Source organism: Phragmites australis, chromosome 18, assembly GCF_958298935.1.
Source record: "Phragmites australis chromosome 18, lpPhrAust1.1, whole genome shotgun sequence".
NCBI classification, from domain to species: Eukaryota; Viridiplantae; Streptophyta; class Magnoliopsida; order Poales; family Poaceae; genus Phragmites; species Phragmites australis.
In genome coordinates, this window is record NC_084938.1 from 22,048,076 (window position 1) to 22,065,523 (window position 17,448).

General features: G+C 46.7%; 2 protein-coding genes across 2 annotated transcripts; both read right to left on the minus strand.

Annotated features, from left to right (window-relative positions):
- Window positions 1–1,321: 1,321 nt before the first annotated feature.
- On the minus strand, window positions 1,322–7,491 carry LOC133899728 (uncharacterized). The gene is made up of 6 exons (XM_062340775.1): window positions 5,662–7,491; window positions 5,091–5,524; window positions 4,277–4,438; window positions 3,482–3,557; window positions 1,864–2,022; window positions 1,322–1,641 (listed from the first exon to the last, which is right to left on the minus strand). Exons 1-6 carry the CDS (start codon window positions 7,420–7,422, stop codon window positions 1,549–1,551), a joined length of 2,685 nt encoding a protein of 894 aa, XP_062196759.1. The 5' UTR covers window positions 7,423–7,491; the 3' UTR covers window positions 1,322–1,548.
- Window positions 7,492–10,041: 2,550 nt separating this feature from the next.
- On the minus strand, window positions 10,042–12,764 carry LOC133899717 (uncharacterized). Its single transcript, XM_062340761.1, has 2 exons — window positions 12,473–12,764; window positions 10,042–10,860 (listed from the first exon to the last, which is right to left on the minus strand). The coding sequence occupies exons 1-2, from the start codon at window positions 12,555–12,557 to the stop codon at window positions 10,274–10,276; spliced, it is 672 nt and encodes a 223-aa protein (XP_062196745.1). The 5' UTR covers window positions 12,558–12,764; the 3' UTR covers window positions 10,042–10,273.
- Window positions 12,765–17,448: the final 4,684 nt, after the last annotated feature.

Here is a 17,448-nt window from a genome sequence, read left to right on the forward strand (position 1 = left end):
GGTGGCAAAACCTTCGAAACAAATATCTGGGATCAAAGCCACTTATACAAGGTGAGGGGAAATTAGGTGATTCCCACTTTTGATCTGGTTTAATGAAGGCAAAACATATCCTATTCCATTATGACACTTTTAATATTAAAGATGGTTCTGAAATCAGATTTTAAGAAGATAGTTGGTTGAGCAATTTGCCGCTAAAGAACCAATACCCAGTGGTATATAACATAGTTCAAAACAAACAAGACACGATGGCTACTACTTTACAAAAATACCCACAAAAAGTATCCTTCAGAAGGGAACTGATTGACCCAAAATTAGTAGCATGGAATGATCTACTTTCACACCTTACCAACATTAACTTGATTGATGAATGAGATAAGTTTCAATGGAACCTAAGCCAATCGGAAAAGTTTTGTGTCAACTCAGTCTATAGAGCCCTTGTTCATAGCAATCAGCCTATTTAGTTTAAACAAATGTGAAAACTAAAACTACCATTAAAAATTAAGATCTACATTTGGTACTTACGCAAAAGTGTTCTACTAACAAAGGATAACCTTATTAAAAGACAATGGCAAAGTAATTAGAAGTGTTGTTTTGATTCAAATCAAAGACGATTAAGCATCTCTTCTTTCAGTATTGCTTCGCTCGTTTCACATGATTTATAATCCAAGTGATCACAAATTTATACCAACTACGAAGTGCACCAAACATGTTTGAAAATTGGCTTCGTGGTCTTAGTAAAAATTTAAAGCTAATATATTGATGGCGGCGATCTTCTTTTGTTGGTCGCTATGGTTATTCAAGAATAATATTATCTTTAATAAAAGAAAATATTCTACTTTACAGGTTGTTTTTTCTTATACATATTGGTTTTGAACGTGATTGGTACTGCAACGACAAGAACATCGACAATTGATTACAACTAGATGTGCACACTTGAAACGAGTAGCCAAAGAACTCTATACCTGATTTAGATGACAATCTAATCTTCGTTTCGAAGCCCTGCCACCATAATCAACTTTTGAAGACATGTTCTTGATTTAGTGTTATTTCTCTTTTCTTTGTTTCATTAGTTTGACTACGTGCATTTATATACAGAATCTAGAGATGAACTCTTATATATTATATCACCTTAATGTGACTATAAGAGTTAATAAAAATTCTTTTTAAAAAAAATGAATAAAACCATTAGAAAGAGATAATTAGTTGCACTTGTGTGGTGTTATTTTACACGTGTTTCACTAAGTTAATAGTATTATCTCATGCAAATTTTAGACTCTCATTTAACTAGTCTTACCACGGAATCTTCACTTTCTTTCAATAGTTTGCATAATGCAGCAGCAGATTTTCCACTGTTTCATGTAACTTGACTGAATGAATGTTTATCATTTCAAAACAGTTCTCTATAGGAGCATATAACTAATTTCAGCAGGGTAGGTTGACAAGATATTCCTACTGGAAGGTGCAGCAACCTTCAGGACCTTTGATGTCACCCCTCCTAAACTAGACAACTGGATGGTTAGGGGAATGTATGATCATTCTGCGAACAAACTAACGGTTATCCATTTGCTCCAGTATGCTCCCTTCTATCCCGATGATTTTGACCGACGGGTTTGAGTGGCCCTTGAGGAAAAAATCCGTGATCTGCAATGAAATGATTCATGCACTAATTACGATTTCATATTCTGAAATAGCAGATGCTGTCGTGACTAATGACACTACCAATCAACAGTGGATTGTACAAGCTGAATGTTACTTAAATGTGTTCCTTATCTATATAGCTGCTGACAGAAAGAACATGGACCAAAAAAAGTGCATTTATGCCAAGATAGCGGTACTTGTTATTTACTAGAAAGGTCATCATACCTGGGTGCACCCAAATAGCTTGAGAATCCTCAACGAGGAGCAGCTGTCAACAATCAGCCCCAAAGCTTCATTGGTCAGTTCACGGCAGAAGGAAAGATCAAGGACCTCCAAGCCAGCAGAACACTTGCCAGCAATTGCAAGGGCAGTAAGGTCTCCAGCCTTGAGTAAATACAGCAAAATGAGAAGGTTATTATGTGCAGCAAAATGGTTCATACGTTAAACAGTTGAAAGGCATCAGACATATGGTCAGAAAAATAGCAGGAAACAATACCGGCAGTAACCGTAAGTCAATCGGCAAGTGAACAGCACATCTCAAAAAACTTCAGTGGGGCAAATAAATAGTAATTATAACAGTTCCCAATCAGCACGAGAATAAAGTAGTGCAGGTAAGTAAATGACAGTTTAAATGTGTCATACACTCCTACCAACCTACCTTGCAGATCTAGACAACACCTTCAGAAGTTTTTATCCTCTAGATCACAGGATTTTGTTTAAGAAAAAAGATTTAGTTAAATGACCCTCAGAAACACTTTTTCAAAACTGGATCCTGCTTGGAAGATGCTAGAATTCACGGATTCCTGTTCATAAATTTTTCAGGTAGCTGAAAATAAATCAGATTGGTTCTTAGTTCTCACTAGCAAACTAGTATAACACTACATAACTTCTGTTGCAATGGGGATAAATCTAGTATATCTTGTGAGTCAAGTCCCAAACATACCCAATGCCTTTGTATTTTCTAGTATACCTCTGATGCACTTTTGATGGATTTTGAAACTTCGAATACATCTCAAACATGCCCCATGCATTCATGTAAATCTACAGTTTGTTCATACTCTCCATTGCCCCAACTGATCATGTCTCTCTAGATTTAAGATATCATAAGATTACCAGTTACCACAAACAACCAACAATGCTTTAATATTCCCATTTACTCTTAAATTCCAGTTTGAAAAATATAGGCTATATGAGTGCATAAATGCAATGTCCTTCCCTCATATTAAGGTATAGTGTGATCCCTATTACCGCTTCTCTCACACAACATGCTATACTACTCTAGACCAACCAACAAAAATAGTTATGTGGTCATTCCTTCAGGCTGGCATTTTCCAAGTGTTTTGTTTAAGCACATTTGTACCTGTAACACTGTCAGTAACAGGTCAATATATAGTAGTAATTTGTATCTCATGTTATCATGCATTGCCGGTTCCACGTACAATTATTAGCACAACCTAAGTTACAAAAAAAATGAATCACCTCAACATCAATCCATAAATAGCTTTTCTTATGGACCTTCCATACTGTCCCTTGCTCTAAAAAGGGGGAAAAGCAGTGTTACTTGGACACGGACACAGGTGTCGGAATCCGACTCGGACTCGGGTGTCCGATTTGGCAAAGAAAATTTGGACACATGAAATATAACTCGGATTCCGACACTGGTGTCGGAATCCGACTCGGATTCGGAGTGTCAGATTCGGCAAATAAATTTGGACACAGGTGTCTAGGTAACACTGGGGAAAAGGCTCCAGTGTATGCATCTCAAGCAAAATTGGAAGTTTGAACCCAAGAATAAGAATTTATATCACACATCCAAGCGATAAAGGAAGAATAGAGAAAGTACCTTCTCAACATTGTTTAGCATTAATTCAGTTAGGCATCCTCCAGATTCTTCCAAATATTGAGAAACAGCTTCATCGCTGTAATATGGATCGAGTTAATTATAACATCAGGAATTATTTGCACGATTTCATTACGCAAAAGAGCATGTGCAGATCAATACAAAAGAAGAGTACCACAAAATAAATTGAAAAATAATCACCCTAGTAAAATGAAAGACATTGTTCCACAATATTCCAAATGTCAACTTTGGTTGGTTTCAATTTCCACGACCCCTTTGGGAGACCGGAAACCAGTTTGAGTCCCTATGGATTACAATGGTGTTTTGCTTTCCCTTTTTCTTTGTATTTTATCAGCTTTGGGTGCTTAATTAATCCTTTAAAAACAGTATCCCAAAATCAGCTGGTTACATTAATATGATATTCTACAAGAATTTTAGGTAGATGATCCGTGTCCAGTAGGGCCACAACTAGTGTTAAGACTGACATGAAGCGAGCCATCTACATGTAATGTTATTCTCAAACTGTCATTATGGTCAGGCAGAAAAATATATCATAACCTTTACACTGCACAAATCATGGTTGAAAGAAGCACCTATGAATTAGCTTACTGAAAAAGATGGATAGAACGCTAGATAGGAGCTAATCAATGCATACTCAATGATCATTATCCACCGTCAGATTTTGGAAGCCTTTAAGATAAAGTGACACACAATAAGAAAAATAACACAACATCAGCATGGCTTAGTCCCTGCTTCATAAAGAGGCACTTCAAAGATGGAACCGCAAAAAGAGAATACCTGAATGTGTTTCTTTGAAGCTTTAATATCTTTATTAACCTACAACCATTGCGAAGATTTCTCAGTGCTGAATCGCGCAACCTATTCAAATTGCGAAGGTCTAAAGAAGATAACTGTGGACAGCTCTCCGCTATAGTCTTGACAGAAGATGAGGTAAGTTTCCTACATTTAGAAAACACCAGAGTAGGAAGTCAGAAATGCAGCTACATACCACTTCTTTATAACTGCATAAGCATGCCATAGTTGATTTAAGAGACATGATTAGTCATACACTCATATTTATTGGCCATTCAGAAACTTTATGACAGAAGGTAGTTGTGAAGAACGGAGTTGGTTAGCAGATAGGGCCAACGAGCTTCTTAACAATGTCATTAATTGCACATTGAGGTCAAAATACGCTTCTCGAGAATTATATCACTCAAACAGAAGCAAATTCATATTAAAATGCTGTCCTATTGTGTCACTAGAGGTTCGAAATGCGCAAGCAAGCATTTCTCTAGCCCTTCATTAGTAGAAGACTGATGCTACAAATAAAACAAAGCAGCGGCTACCATTAATTGCACATTGAGGTCAAAGTAAGCTTCTTAACAATTTTTCCTTTCATGTAAGTCTTCTAGTTATGTTAGAAACAGTGGCTTCTGCTCTGGGCTTGTATTTGTATTGAGAAATTGTCGGTGGCATGATAGTTAAATGACATAAGTCCTAGGCTCCTAGGGAAACAGTGTGAAACCATACAGGTGTTAGATGCAAACAGTAATCTACTATGATAACTATGTTACTGCTCCTAATAAAGAAAATATTGCCTAAGACTTACAAGCATCCAGCAAATGCTAGCTCCCTCATATTTGAACCATGTACAGGAATGAGCTCATTCACAAACTTATCACAGACAGATTGTACTCCAGACATTGACAAAACCTCTAGATGTTTAATCTTCTGTAGAGCAGGAAGAATCATCATGGCCTCCACATTTAGGCAGTCATCAATATAAAGTTCTCTGAGTACTGAATGTAACTTGTTAGCAAGAATCTCAATTCCAGTTGAAGTGAGAAGAGAACACTCGCATAAATTTAGCGAACTAAGAGAAGGTGCCGCTGTGATGATTGTGTCTAAACCCTTATCAGAAAGGCGATAGTTTCCATTCAGAGATATTTTTCTCAACAAAGGCATGCAGTTAGGAACCTTTGCTAAGGTAGTAGGCAATATGTAGTCAGGCATGCATCGCCCAGATATGTCAAGCTGCAGAACCTTCATTAAGACAAATACTCAATGAGTCCTTTAAAAATGACTAACCCAAAAACACTAAGGTCCCAGCAAAAGGTGTAAATACTGTGCTCATCACACAGAAACTGCATGAAGCGGGGGCGGGGGGGGGGGGTACTAACCTGCAAACTTTCTGTCTTGCATTTCCCAAAAGTCTTCTCAAAGTCGTCCTCACTCAACCAGGAACAATCGCTAAGCTGCAGTTCTGTAGGACTATCACACAATAGTTCGTTGAGAAGATGGGTATTCATCTTCCTAGAACAACACAACATCTTTAAGAGTTTATGTTTCAGCTCCACTGGAATACCTCCAAGTGATTCAATACCTTCAGCATGATCCGCAAGAGTGCTTAAGCATAAGCTAGTAAGTGATGGGGCAGGTCGTACTGTATTTTTTCTATCCTTTGAAGGGGACCAAAGGATGACCTTATTAGCAGACTTGCCCAGCTTAGAAGAATTTGACTCCCGAGCTCTCAATTTAGCCTCTCTCTCTTCATATATCCTCACTGCAGTTGAAAATGGACCTGGCCAGTCCTGAGGGTCAGCAACAGGCTCTAACTCTTCTGCATCATCGCCTTCACTATGTTCCTCTTCATCTGCTTTGAAGAATGCAAATTTAGGGGCCAGCCTAATAGCTCTATCTCTTGCTGTTTGCCTTCGATGTGACTCCATTGAAGCATAAACTGATCTTGAGATGCTCTGAACCTCTTTAGAACCCACTGGTTCCGAATTCATCTCATCCTCACTTGAGCTCAAAGATAATGAACTCTCTCCTATAACCATCTTTCCTTTTCCTTTACTATCAGCACTAAATCTTTGGGCCCTGGTACCAACTCGGATGCCCACACTAGCATCAGGACTAGAATATTTATTCTCCAAAACTAGCTTCCCTTTTCCTTTGCCTGCCATTCTATGCTCGTATCTTCTCATCTCTTCCTTGAAATACATATCCGCGTACATTTCTGCTGCAGGACTCTCGGGACTTCCTACAGGAGCTGCTAACTGTTCAAGCACCCCACCAACTGCCGTCTCTGCCAAGTTATGTGTGTGCACAGACTCCTCATACAAGAAGTCATCATCCCAGCTACTAACGTTTCCAATTTCCTCCTTGCCTGTCTTGGCAGGATCATCCTTAGTCCCCTCTTCTGTCCAATCCATGCTCATCGAAACCAGATTCGGTCCAACCACACTTGGACCGGTGGGTAACTGGGCCGGCATCTTCATGCCAGCCTCCTCCAGCATCACGCAATCCTCATCAGAATCGCTCTCCAAATCAGCCACATACTCCGTCCCAACTCCCCCAACCAATATGCTCTTGCACCGCTTCGCCGGCGCACCGGCGTGCCGGTGCAGCATTTCATCATGCACCTGGTCTCCAGCTTCAATTCCCCCTCCGCCCGACCAAGGTCCCCTTTCCCCATCCACCTGAGAACCCGCCTCCATCTGCCGGTTCGCGATCCGAGACCCCGACCGCAAACTCATGAACGTCCCTACCCCACCGGCGCCCGGCAAAAACCTAGCCCCCGATCCGCCGCTCGCAGAGCTCCCGGCCCACGGCGAAGCGACAGGGGATGCGGAAACTCGAGCCCTAGTCCTCGCCGTCATCCTCCCGCTCCCGCGCGACCCCGAGGAACCGCTGTCTTGCGCGGAGGTCCCCGCCGTGGGGATGGTGGCGGCGCCCGCGAGGCGCAGGCTGCGGCGCCGCGGCGCCGCGGCGGGGGACTTGAGGGATCCCCCGACGTCGTCAGGGGAGGCGGGGCCGAGGCCGAGGCCGAGGGAGGTGGACGGCGACGGCGCCGGGGTCCCCGAGAGCCCGGCCGCCGCCGGCGACGGCGGGGAGGAGGAGGGGGCCATGGCCCTGGCGTGGGAGCGGAGGTGGGGCATCGTCGCAGAGCGGAGGGAGCGAGGTGTGAACCGCGCCGAGGGGTTTGGGGGTTTGGAGCGATATGGAAGGGGATGGGAGGCTTGCTGGGGAAGGAGGCGGGGCGGCGGTTTCCTCGCTTTTTTTAATAGTTTTCCCGCGCAAACGGGGAGGACAGGGTGAGACGGGGGAGTACAGTTGGGAAGCAAATTCTAAAGATCAGTTCATACGAAAGATTTTTTTTATAATATATATTGTTTTATTTTTATTCAGTCATTGGATCAGAAAATGTATGATTAGATTAGGATTTTATAGAGGTCTTTTGTAAGAAGATTCTATAAAATTTATTTTTGTTAGATTGGGCCGGTGTCTCGAGGTTGAGGACGACACGCGAGGAGAGGTCTGACATCGTGTCAGCGGCGATGTTATCAATAGACTATGGTGTTGGGGTCATAGAATCTATGGGTAAGTAGCGGGGCCAAGGCGCGAGGGGAGTTGGATGTGCCGGAAAGCTGACTCGCTACGAGCCGGAGTTGTATAGTGTTTCTTAAAAAAATATCGAATTAGAATATATGTCCTTTTTAAGATTTTTGTTATGAAAGAAGATGAACTAAAAAATAGTTTAGAACAGGATGCGTGGGGAGATTGTGCAAATTTGTGTTCACGTGTGATCTCTTCGTAGCTGCATTAGCGAAATTGTGTGTCCTTTTTCTCTAGCATTCTGTCAAAATTAGCGGAGCATCTGACTTTTTTTGGGTCATGAATTCGTGGGCTTCACATGAGATTTTTTAAAATTAATGTGCACGGCAGGGGAGATAGGCAGATAGGATGTATGACTTACTATCATATAATGTCATCACAAAATGAGTGTTAGGCGATTGAGTTATGCTCTTATGCATATATGCGACAAGACGGAAAAGAAGAAGAAAACTATTGTGCGCTAGCACATATAATGTGCTAAAGTTTTTTTTTTTTTGAAAGCCAAAGTTTAGTAATTTACATATCGATTGTATGATCCAAGTAGTACCAGTTGTTGTCAACTTTGTCAAGTTCGCTGCACTATCTTTCGTTTTTCTTCATGTACATAACACAGTTGGACCAAGTTTGATAGGACGAGGTGGTCGCGTGGCAAGGATATAAAAACGGCTATGATTGTCAGTAAACAACACAAAATTATCGTAACATTTGCCACACCAAGTAGGGAGACAAGAGAGAGGAGAGGTAAAGCAAGCTTTTGCTATATTTTTGTGGCTCCTACACTATATTATCAAGTCCATAAGACCATAACTAGATGTTCAAACATGGTTGAATAAATCGTCTCCAAATTTGGTCAATAGCTTCTAATTTCATCCAGGGGTGAAGCTACATGCAGCTTTGGTCATGCACATGCACTAGGGTTAAAAGAAATTTCACCCTTAAACCGAAAATCATCATCCTTGAACAATAAAATTGTGTATTTTGCTACATGTATGGTGACGTAGTGCACTACCGTCATTTTAGTTCTAGCTTCATCTAGTATGATCAGTTGATTAATGGCTGGTTAAGTGGAGCATCAGATTTTAGAGGAGGTTTGCCAGTTCGCGTAGCAGTGGATTAAGGCAGTACAAGTTCTGTTAAAAAGGTATTGTGTTGTTGCCTATATAATATATATCATGATGGCATGTTACTTGTGTTGATGTTGTTGTTGTAGTCCTCTAGATGCTTAGGGAGGATTCACTATACCCATTTGCTCATAGCGGAAAATTTGGGAGTGGACAGTTTGATTCAGTGGCTTTTTACTCGTGGTCTTAACCAGGAATTTTCACGCAAATCACTGTGTCAATGTGTGTGCACGCTTATTTATTAATCTTTTGTATACTTGTTGGTTGAAGGTCTTATCAAAATTTATCGTAAGATGTGCTAAGTTGATGCATTTTTTGCTGTCCAGACAACATCACCTATCTCCTGCTCAACGAAAAGCCTAAGCTACGGAACCGTCAGCATGATACAGTCATATGGCAATCGTCGTCGAGAAGCCTAAGCTGCGGGAACGTCAGCAACACCAATACAGTCATACGGCAATCGTCGACGGCATGGACAATTGGACATGGCTGCTGATGCAATCCGACACGCATGTTCGACCAACAAACCACACCATGCATGCTGGCATCGCTGCTGCTACCTGTTGGCATGGCTCCCTTCATAGTTCTTAGACTAAAGCCAATGATTTCCCTTCGAGAACGAAATTTTTGTCGTGAAATGATTTTTTCCCCTTTAGCGCTCCAACGGTTTCCCTTCATGGCTCCCGTCACGAAGGGATTCTCAAGATCATTTCTTTCAGGACGAAATTCTCTCACATTTCCCTTCGCGGTTCCCCTCGAAGAGAAATTATTGAAGATAAGAGAAAATAAAGGGAATGAGAACGGAAAAAGAAATTAGAAAGGGAACGAAATGAAAAAATATGGTTAGAGATAGTCTTAGAATATGCATGAAAGCTAGCATATGCTCAAGAACTTATATTTCTCGAACAATCTCATACACACAAAGCAAACTCGAAACAAATCGTAAAAGGATCATTTTTGTTCCCAACTTGTGATCTATCCGATTATAAATACAACAACGGAGCATTTGGCATCAGAAATTGCATTTGAGGGACAAACAGATTGGCTCAAAATGCTTTTACAGCCACAGTGAACTTTTAAGAGTACACAGGATTACTTGACTGAGCATTCTGAACAGGTAACATGTAGTCTCAAATGCTGACAACGGTTCTGTCTCCTTACAAAGTTCAATCTGCTCAAATAAGTGAAAGAATGGTGTGTCACTGCAACAAGATGGTTTTCTACTCGTTTCACAAATCAAAAGAATGACGCAACAGAGCATCCCTACTCAACCTCACAGAGCAAAAGCACAAGCTATAGCAAAAAGAAGGGCTGCCACCAGCCTCAATGTACCAACATTCATTGAAACGGCACCGTTCTTGGCACCCATGCAGTCGTCATTGTTGCCACTGAAGCATCCTGGATGGGCAGTCTTAGGCACTTCGCCATCCACCTTGAAACTGGTACTTGGCTTCCCATCGCTAAACAGGACACACCAGAAGTACGGCCCACCGCCATCAGTGCCACTGACAGCTGCTCCGACCTCCGTGTGGTTCTTGCTATGCAATACCTGAAGGCCCTTTGCGTCATTAATCAGGATGTTGAAGGCCTCAGCTGGAGACGCGTAGTTGGACTGGCACACCACAAGCCTCCCGGTGATCTTGGAAAGAGTTGCGGCTTGGACGCCACAGTTGGGGGCAAACGTGTCGGTGAAACTGGACTCGATAGGCTTCTTGTCGCTCACCTGTTTGCATTGACCTCCATATGCTTTGATGTACTGCAGAGCAATGCATCCCAGACCTTGATTATCTGAGAGAGAAGAAGCCTTGCTGGCAGTACGGTTGCTGTTGACCAATGCTACTAGCTGATCGGCAGGGTTGTCTAAAAAGGAGATAATTTGATCATTATACGGGAGGAGAAATATAAATTTCACAGCTCAAGAGGAAGTGAAAATGCAAATTCATCCTAAATACTTGTGGAAATCACAAAGATATATAAATCAGCAAATGCACTAAATGCTTGGGCTTACTTAAACATACAATCATCGTTGCTAAGTCCTATGGAAGATTGGAGCCTATTAATTCAACTAACCTTATGTAACAGTCTAGCATATGGTAGGTACTTGAACAAATAGGTCTCACAGAATTGTAACACTATTGAGAAAGTTGCATGGATGAGAAGAAACTAATGCAGTAGACCTAGACCACTCAAAATTAAAATTCTTGAGACAACTAATTATTTTTACAAGAATCAAATGAAAAAATAGCCAATCGGAAAAACAAAAGCTAACTAATAAAATGTTTATTCAAATACGTATGTGTTGGAAAATAAGCTTCTAGAGAGAAAAACACAAATAGTCAGGATGAGAACATCTAGTTGTGCAGCAGGTCTGGACATAATACTTGGTGAGGTAAAGAACTACATAGTCGCTTACGTACGAGAGTTAAAAGCAGTACAGCCAGGCCATACATTCATTGTGATTGATCAAAATTGATGGTGTCATGGTGATCTTGCCAAAAACACTTCCTTGATATATATTTTGTTCCTCGTAAAACAATGAGTAGATTATCACGAATTCTAGCTGCAATTGCCCAGAATTCCAGATGTATGGAAGCTGGGACCATGACAGGGCAAGTTGATCATTTTGATATCAAGTCTGTTTCCTATTGTTCATATTCCGCTTCATGGTCATATTAGGCTATAAATTTATTTTGAGAAAGATAACCACAACTAATATCTTGAGCACAATCTTAAACAAATTATTTCTCATAAACATCCAAATGCTAAATATTCCATGTCTGCAACATAAGTAAACTGTATAGACGGTGTTATTGCCATCACAGCAATCAAGCCGTATTTCCGCATGTGGAACTCCCAAAACAATGTAACGGTTAGTCATTTGTAGACGAGTGACAGAGTAGCCACCAAGCTTCCCACACACTATCAATATAACCAATCATGGTAGTACTTCAAGATACCTCGCGGCGGAAATTGGAAAAGTGACCAGCCCCTTCTAGCAGTCCTTGCAATTTGACTCATCACAACTAACCTAATACGCAAGCACATAATTTTAACTCCCGTTCCTACAACCTTACTACCAAAATTTTGTGAATTTAACATATGCCAAGAATAGTAACTACACTAAAATTTCCCAGGAATCAGCTTACTGTTTGTTCGTCCAGTGAAGCATCTAATCAATTATCCATGCAAAGAAGATATCTTTAACGCCAAAAAGAAGAGGGAAACATGCGTCAGTGCATACCACCACAGTCATCTTCGTAACCCAGTTATCCAATAGGGCGTGGAGCCCGTTGTCTACCCCGGCCCCAAGATCCCAAATCCGAACTAGGCATCAGAAACACCCAGATTCAAACACCAGCCTAGCAAACAGTAAACGCTGGTCCTAAATTGGAGTGCACGCAAGAACAAACACAAGAAATGCAGCACGCGGCAGCAACTGCAGGAACCGAAAGCGTGGCGGTAGGACCCGTACTCTTGCTGTCGGCGGCCGAGGCGGCGGAGAGGAGGAGCGCCGGCAGCAGCAGGGCGGCCAGCAGCGGCCGCGTGGAGTTCGCCATCCTTCTCTCGCCACGCCCAGGGGATACAATTTGGGATCTGGATGGATGATCGCGCCTGAGCGCGCGCAAGCTCGGCTTGGAGTGTCGGAGGAGAAGGGTGAGCTGGCTGAGCAAGTGAGCAGTAGTATCTCTTCTTCCGTTCGATCCGCTGCGAGCTCGGCAGCTCGCTATCTTTAAAGGCTTTCGTGTGTGCCTACTCTGCTCTGTTCTGCTCGCGCACTGCATGTGTGACTTGCCGTGGGCTGGATTGACCAAAGTGCCCCTGCCGACTATTTTCGGTTAGAATGTAGCCTTCCATGAGAAAAAAGGATAATAATCTCACCGACACGTGATATAATAATCCCGTGTGAGAAATGTAATATTTTTTTCGAAGGGGCTGGAATTGTAGTAAAACTTAAAAGGAGCATATCCCTATTTACAGAAAAGAAAAAAAAAAGAAAAACTGAGTCCACGAGTATCTCCTCTCTCCTTATCTAAAACTTAAGGGAAAAAATTTAGTGCAAACCAATTTTTCGGTGTAAACTGTGAAAACTCTCTAAAAAAATTTGTTTAGATGTACTGAAAAAATCAGTAAAAATATCACATATGTATATGAGGGGGTGACACACATGTATATAATAATTCAAGACTAAACTCTTTTTAGTTCATGAGATATAAAAATGACAAATCGGATTTATATGAGGGGGTGATACTGATTTTTGTTATTTTTGTCTTTTTCTTTCCGATTTTTCATGGCATGTTCCGCGCCCTAAGCATCCCGCCGCCGATCAGCCAGACCCTTCCTGCTCCGACAGGTGGGAAAAGAAGAAGAGAAGGAGGCGCGAGGCTGTCCCCGTCGAGCCTGCTCAGGGTCCTGCTCCTGGGCGGCTGCCGACAGACGGCCCGCGCCCGCGAGGGCTCCGGCCCGAGCCCCTCCTAGGGCTTCGGCTCCCGCAAGGGCTCCCGCTCCTGCAAGGGCCCCCGCTCCCGCGAGGCTCGAGCCGGGGAAGTGGTGCCAGATCCACCAGACCAAGTGACATGACCTTACGGAGTGCCGCACGGTCAAGGGCCTCATCGAGCAGCGCTAGAGGGACCACGAGGAGCCCCGCAGGGGCGGCAACGACAGAGTCGCTCCTGACAACCAAGAGCTCGGCTTCTAGGAGCCTGAGCACACAGTCGCCTTCATGGACGGAGGCGCGTACACGCCCTCCTCTCGCCGCAGCGTCAAGACCATGCGGCACGAGGTGTGCTCGGCGACCCCGAGTGAAGAGGCCGCAAGGCCCCTGAAGTGGTCGGACGCCCCAATCACGTTCAGCTTGGCCGACCACCCCGCCAGTACTGTAGGCGTGGGGCGACTACCCCTGGTAGTGTCCCCCACCATCTGCAACGTAAAGGTCAGCAGGGTGCTGATCGACGGGGGCGCAGGCCTGAACCTCCTCTCCAGGGAGGCTTTCGAGAAGCTGCAGGTGCCCTCCAGGTGCCTAAAGCCGTCTCTCCCCTTTTATAGGGTGACACCCGGGCACTCCCTGCCCCTCGGGCAGGTCGAGCTGCCCGTGACATTCGGGAGCCGGGACAACTTCCGGACGGAGAACGTCATCTTCGACGTCGTGGAGCTCCCCCTCCCCTACAACACCATCCTCAGCCTCCCGGCGCTCGCTCGGTTCATGGTGGTCACCCACTACGCGTACCTCACGGTCAAGATGCCGGGCCTAGCGGGCCCCATCTCCGTATCTGCAAAGACCAGCAGCGCCGTCTCCTACGCCGAGCAGTTATACTCGGCCTTGGTCTCAGCTCGGGCCGAGGTCGAAGGTCACCCAGGGGGCCTGGGACCCTCTTCATCCAAACCCCGACTCGTTGCCGACGCCTCCGTTCCTACCAAGGAGGTCGTGGTGGGCGAAGACGCTTCCCAGGTCGTCCGAATCGGCGGTGACCTGGGCGGTAAATAGGAAAGCGCGCTCGTCGCCTTCCTCCGGGCTAACGTCGACGTGTTTGCATGGCAGCCGTCCGATATGCCCGGGATCCCTAGAGAGGTGATCGAGCACCACCTGGTTGTGCGCCCGGACGCACGACCGGTGAAGCAAAAAGTCCGGCGGCAGGCGCCCGAGCGCCAGGAGTTCATCCGGGAGCAAGTAAGTAAGCTCCTTGATGCCGGATTCATCCGAGAAGTCCTCCACCCCGAGTGGCTGGCGAACCCAGTCATCGTCCCGAAGGCCAACGGCAAGCTCCGTATGTGCGTGGACTACACCGACCTAAACAAGACTTGCCCAAAAGATCCTTTTCCTTTACCCCGCATAGATCAGATTGTAGATGCAACCGCGGGATGTGATCTTTTATGTTTTCTAAATGCAAACTCTGGTTATCACCAAATTCGCATGGCCATAGAGGATGAAGAAAAAAATTCTTTTACCACTCCAGTGGGGACTTACTGCTATGTATCGATGCCATTCGGTTTGCACAACGCTGGGTCGTCTTTTCAGCGCGCTGTGCGCATCACCCTTGACTCGTAGGTTGGTCGCAACGCCGATGCCTACATCGACGATCTCGTGGTCAAGTCCCGAGACCGCGCCACCCTGCTTGAAGATCTAGCCGAGACTTTCAATAGTCTCCGCACTACCCGCTTGAAGCTCAACCCCGAGAAGTGTGTTTTCGGGGTACCTGCGGGCAAGCTCCTAGGTTTCTTGGTCTCTAGCCGAGGAATCGAGGCCAACCTAGAGAAGATCCGGGCCATCGAGCAGATGCGACCCCCAGCTCGTCTCAAGGAAGTTCAGCGCCTCGCCGGCTGCATGGCGGCCCTCGGGCGCTTCATCTCTAAGCTCGGGGAGCGAGGACTCCCCCTCTTCAAACTCCTGAAGAAGACCGGTCGCTTCGACTGGACGCCGGAGGTCGAGTAGGCCTTCTGTGACTTGAAGAAATATCTCACCTCGCCGCCCGTACTGGTGGCCCCCTCCGAAGGCGAGCCACTACTGCTCTACGTCTCGGCCACTCCTCAGGTCGTGAGCATTGTACTGGTGGTGGAGCGTGATGAGTGCTCGGGGCAAGGTGCTGGGTCCCAGCTCTCGGCCGCCCCCGAGTACTCCCCAGTTCTCGCGGCTCCCCCCGAGCAGGAGGTTGAGCCCGAGCACTTGGCTCCCCCCCCAAGCAAGGGGTCGAGCCTGAGCAATTGGATCCTCCCGAACAGGGAGTCGAGCCCGAGCACCCGGCCAGCCCCGACCACGCCGCCGAGCTCGGGGGCTGTGACAGGCCCTCGGGTGAAGCCGCAGTCCGGGCCTGCCATGTACAGCGACCGGTGTACTTCATCAGTGAAGTTCTCCGAGATGCTAAGACAAGGTACCCCCAAGCCCAGAAGCTGCTTTACACCGTGCTCGTTGCTTCCCCGGAAGCTGCGCCACTATTTCCAGGCGCACAAGGTCTCGGTGGTTACCACGTACCCACTGGGGCCGATCCTCCAGAACCGAGAAGGCACTGGGCGCGTCGTCAAGTGGGCGGTGGAGCTGGCAGAGTTCGATCTGCACTTTGTCAGCCGCCAGGCGATCTCTGACTTCGTGGCAGAGTGGACGCCCGTTCCTGAGATCGACCAAGAAGAAATCTCCGCCTTTCCCAGGCACGATGCGCCCGGGTACTGGATTATGCACTTCGACGGTTCCCTCGCGCTAAAAGGCACGGGGGCCGGAGTGGTTCTCACCTCCCCAACGGGTGAAGAACTCCGGTACGTCGTGCCGCCGGTCTGTGCCGGGCCGCCCGCGGCCCCCTTGCCGCTCGCCTGCGGCCTGCTACTGGCGGCGTCCCCCCGGAGGCCCTCGGAGCTCGTCCAGTCGCCTCGTCCACCCCAGGAATCTGGATAGTCCCGGGGTTCCGGCGCCCTGGCCGGTCGACCAGCCCCTGGGCATCAAACTCGGGCAGCGTTGCTTGCAGCACCACCCGGTTCGGGTCAGCGCAGAGCGCTAGCTGCTCCCGGGGGATCACCGCCCGGGCCAAGTCCTCCACGCCGGTCACCACCCGGAGCAGGCCCGCCAGCGCCGCATCGTCCAGGTCCCATTCCGCGCTGATCTGGGTCCTAGTGATCTCCTGGGAACCCGTGTACATCCAGCTGGGGTGGACCCGCTCCTGCGGAGGCGACAGGCGGCGGCGCAGGTAGTCCGCCACCACCATCACCGATGTAAGGCCGGCCTGGCGCAGGTGTTCGATGCGGTCCAGGACCGGCTGCATCCGTTTGTCCATCGACGGTGCCGCCTCCCAGATTCAGATTCAGCAATGCGAGGCGGTCGTGGGGCTCCTCCGCCAACTCCGGCAATGCGAGGCGGTCGTGGGGACTGACGTCGACGTAGAACCAGTCGCGCCGCCAGTCGTCCAATTTGCTCCGTAGCACTTGGGGGATGTACTGCTCAGCCAAGCCGTCCCGCAGCCGGAAGTTGCAGCAGTCGGCGACATCAGCGGTGGAGAAGCCTCTCTTCTTCCCGGCTGGCCGCAGCACGAAGAAGTGTCAGAAGAGCGACACCGACGGTGGCACCCCGACGAACATCTCGCAGAAGTGTGCGAAGATCGCCAAGACGACGACCAAGTTCGGGCTGAGGTGCGCCAGCTGGATCCTGAACGTGTCGAGGATCTGGAGGAAGAAGGTTGAGAACGGCGGCACCAGCCCGGTCGCCACGAATGAGACGAAGATGACGATCCGCTCCGGCCAGTTTGTGACCGGCGGAAAGCTCACCGGCCTTACCACCGAGGCCTCCCGCCGGCCTTCGGGCACCATCATCTTCTGCACCTTTTCCGCCGCCTCCTCGTTGACAAACCGGGACTCCGGCAGCACGCTGTCGGGTGTCTTGTCGTGGTGGCTACCTCTCGCCCTCGGCATTGTGTCGGAGTGGGGGATGTGCTGGATTGGTGGGGGAAGAAAGGTGTGCTGATCGCCTAAGGG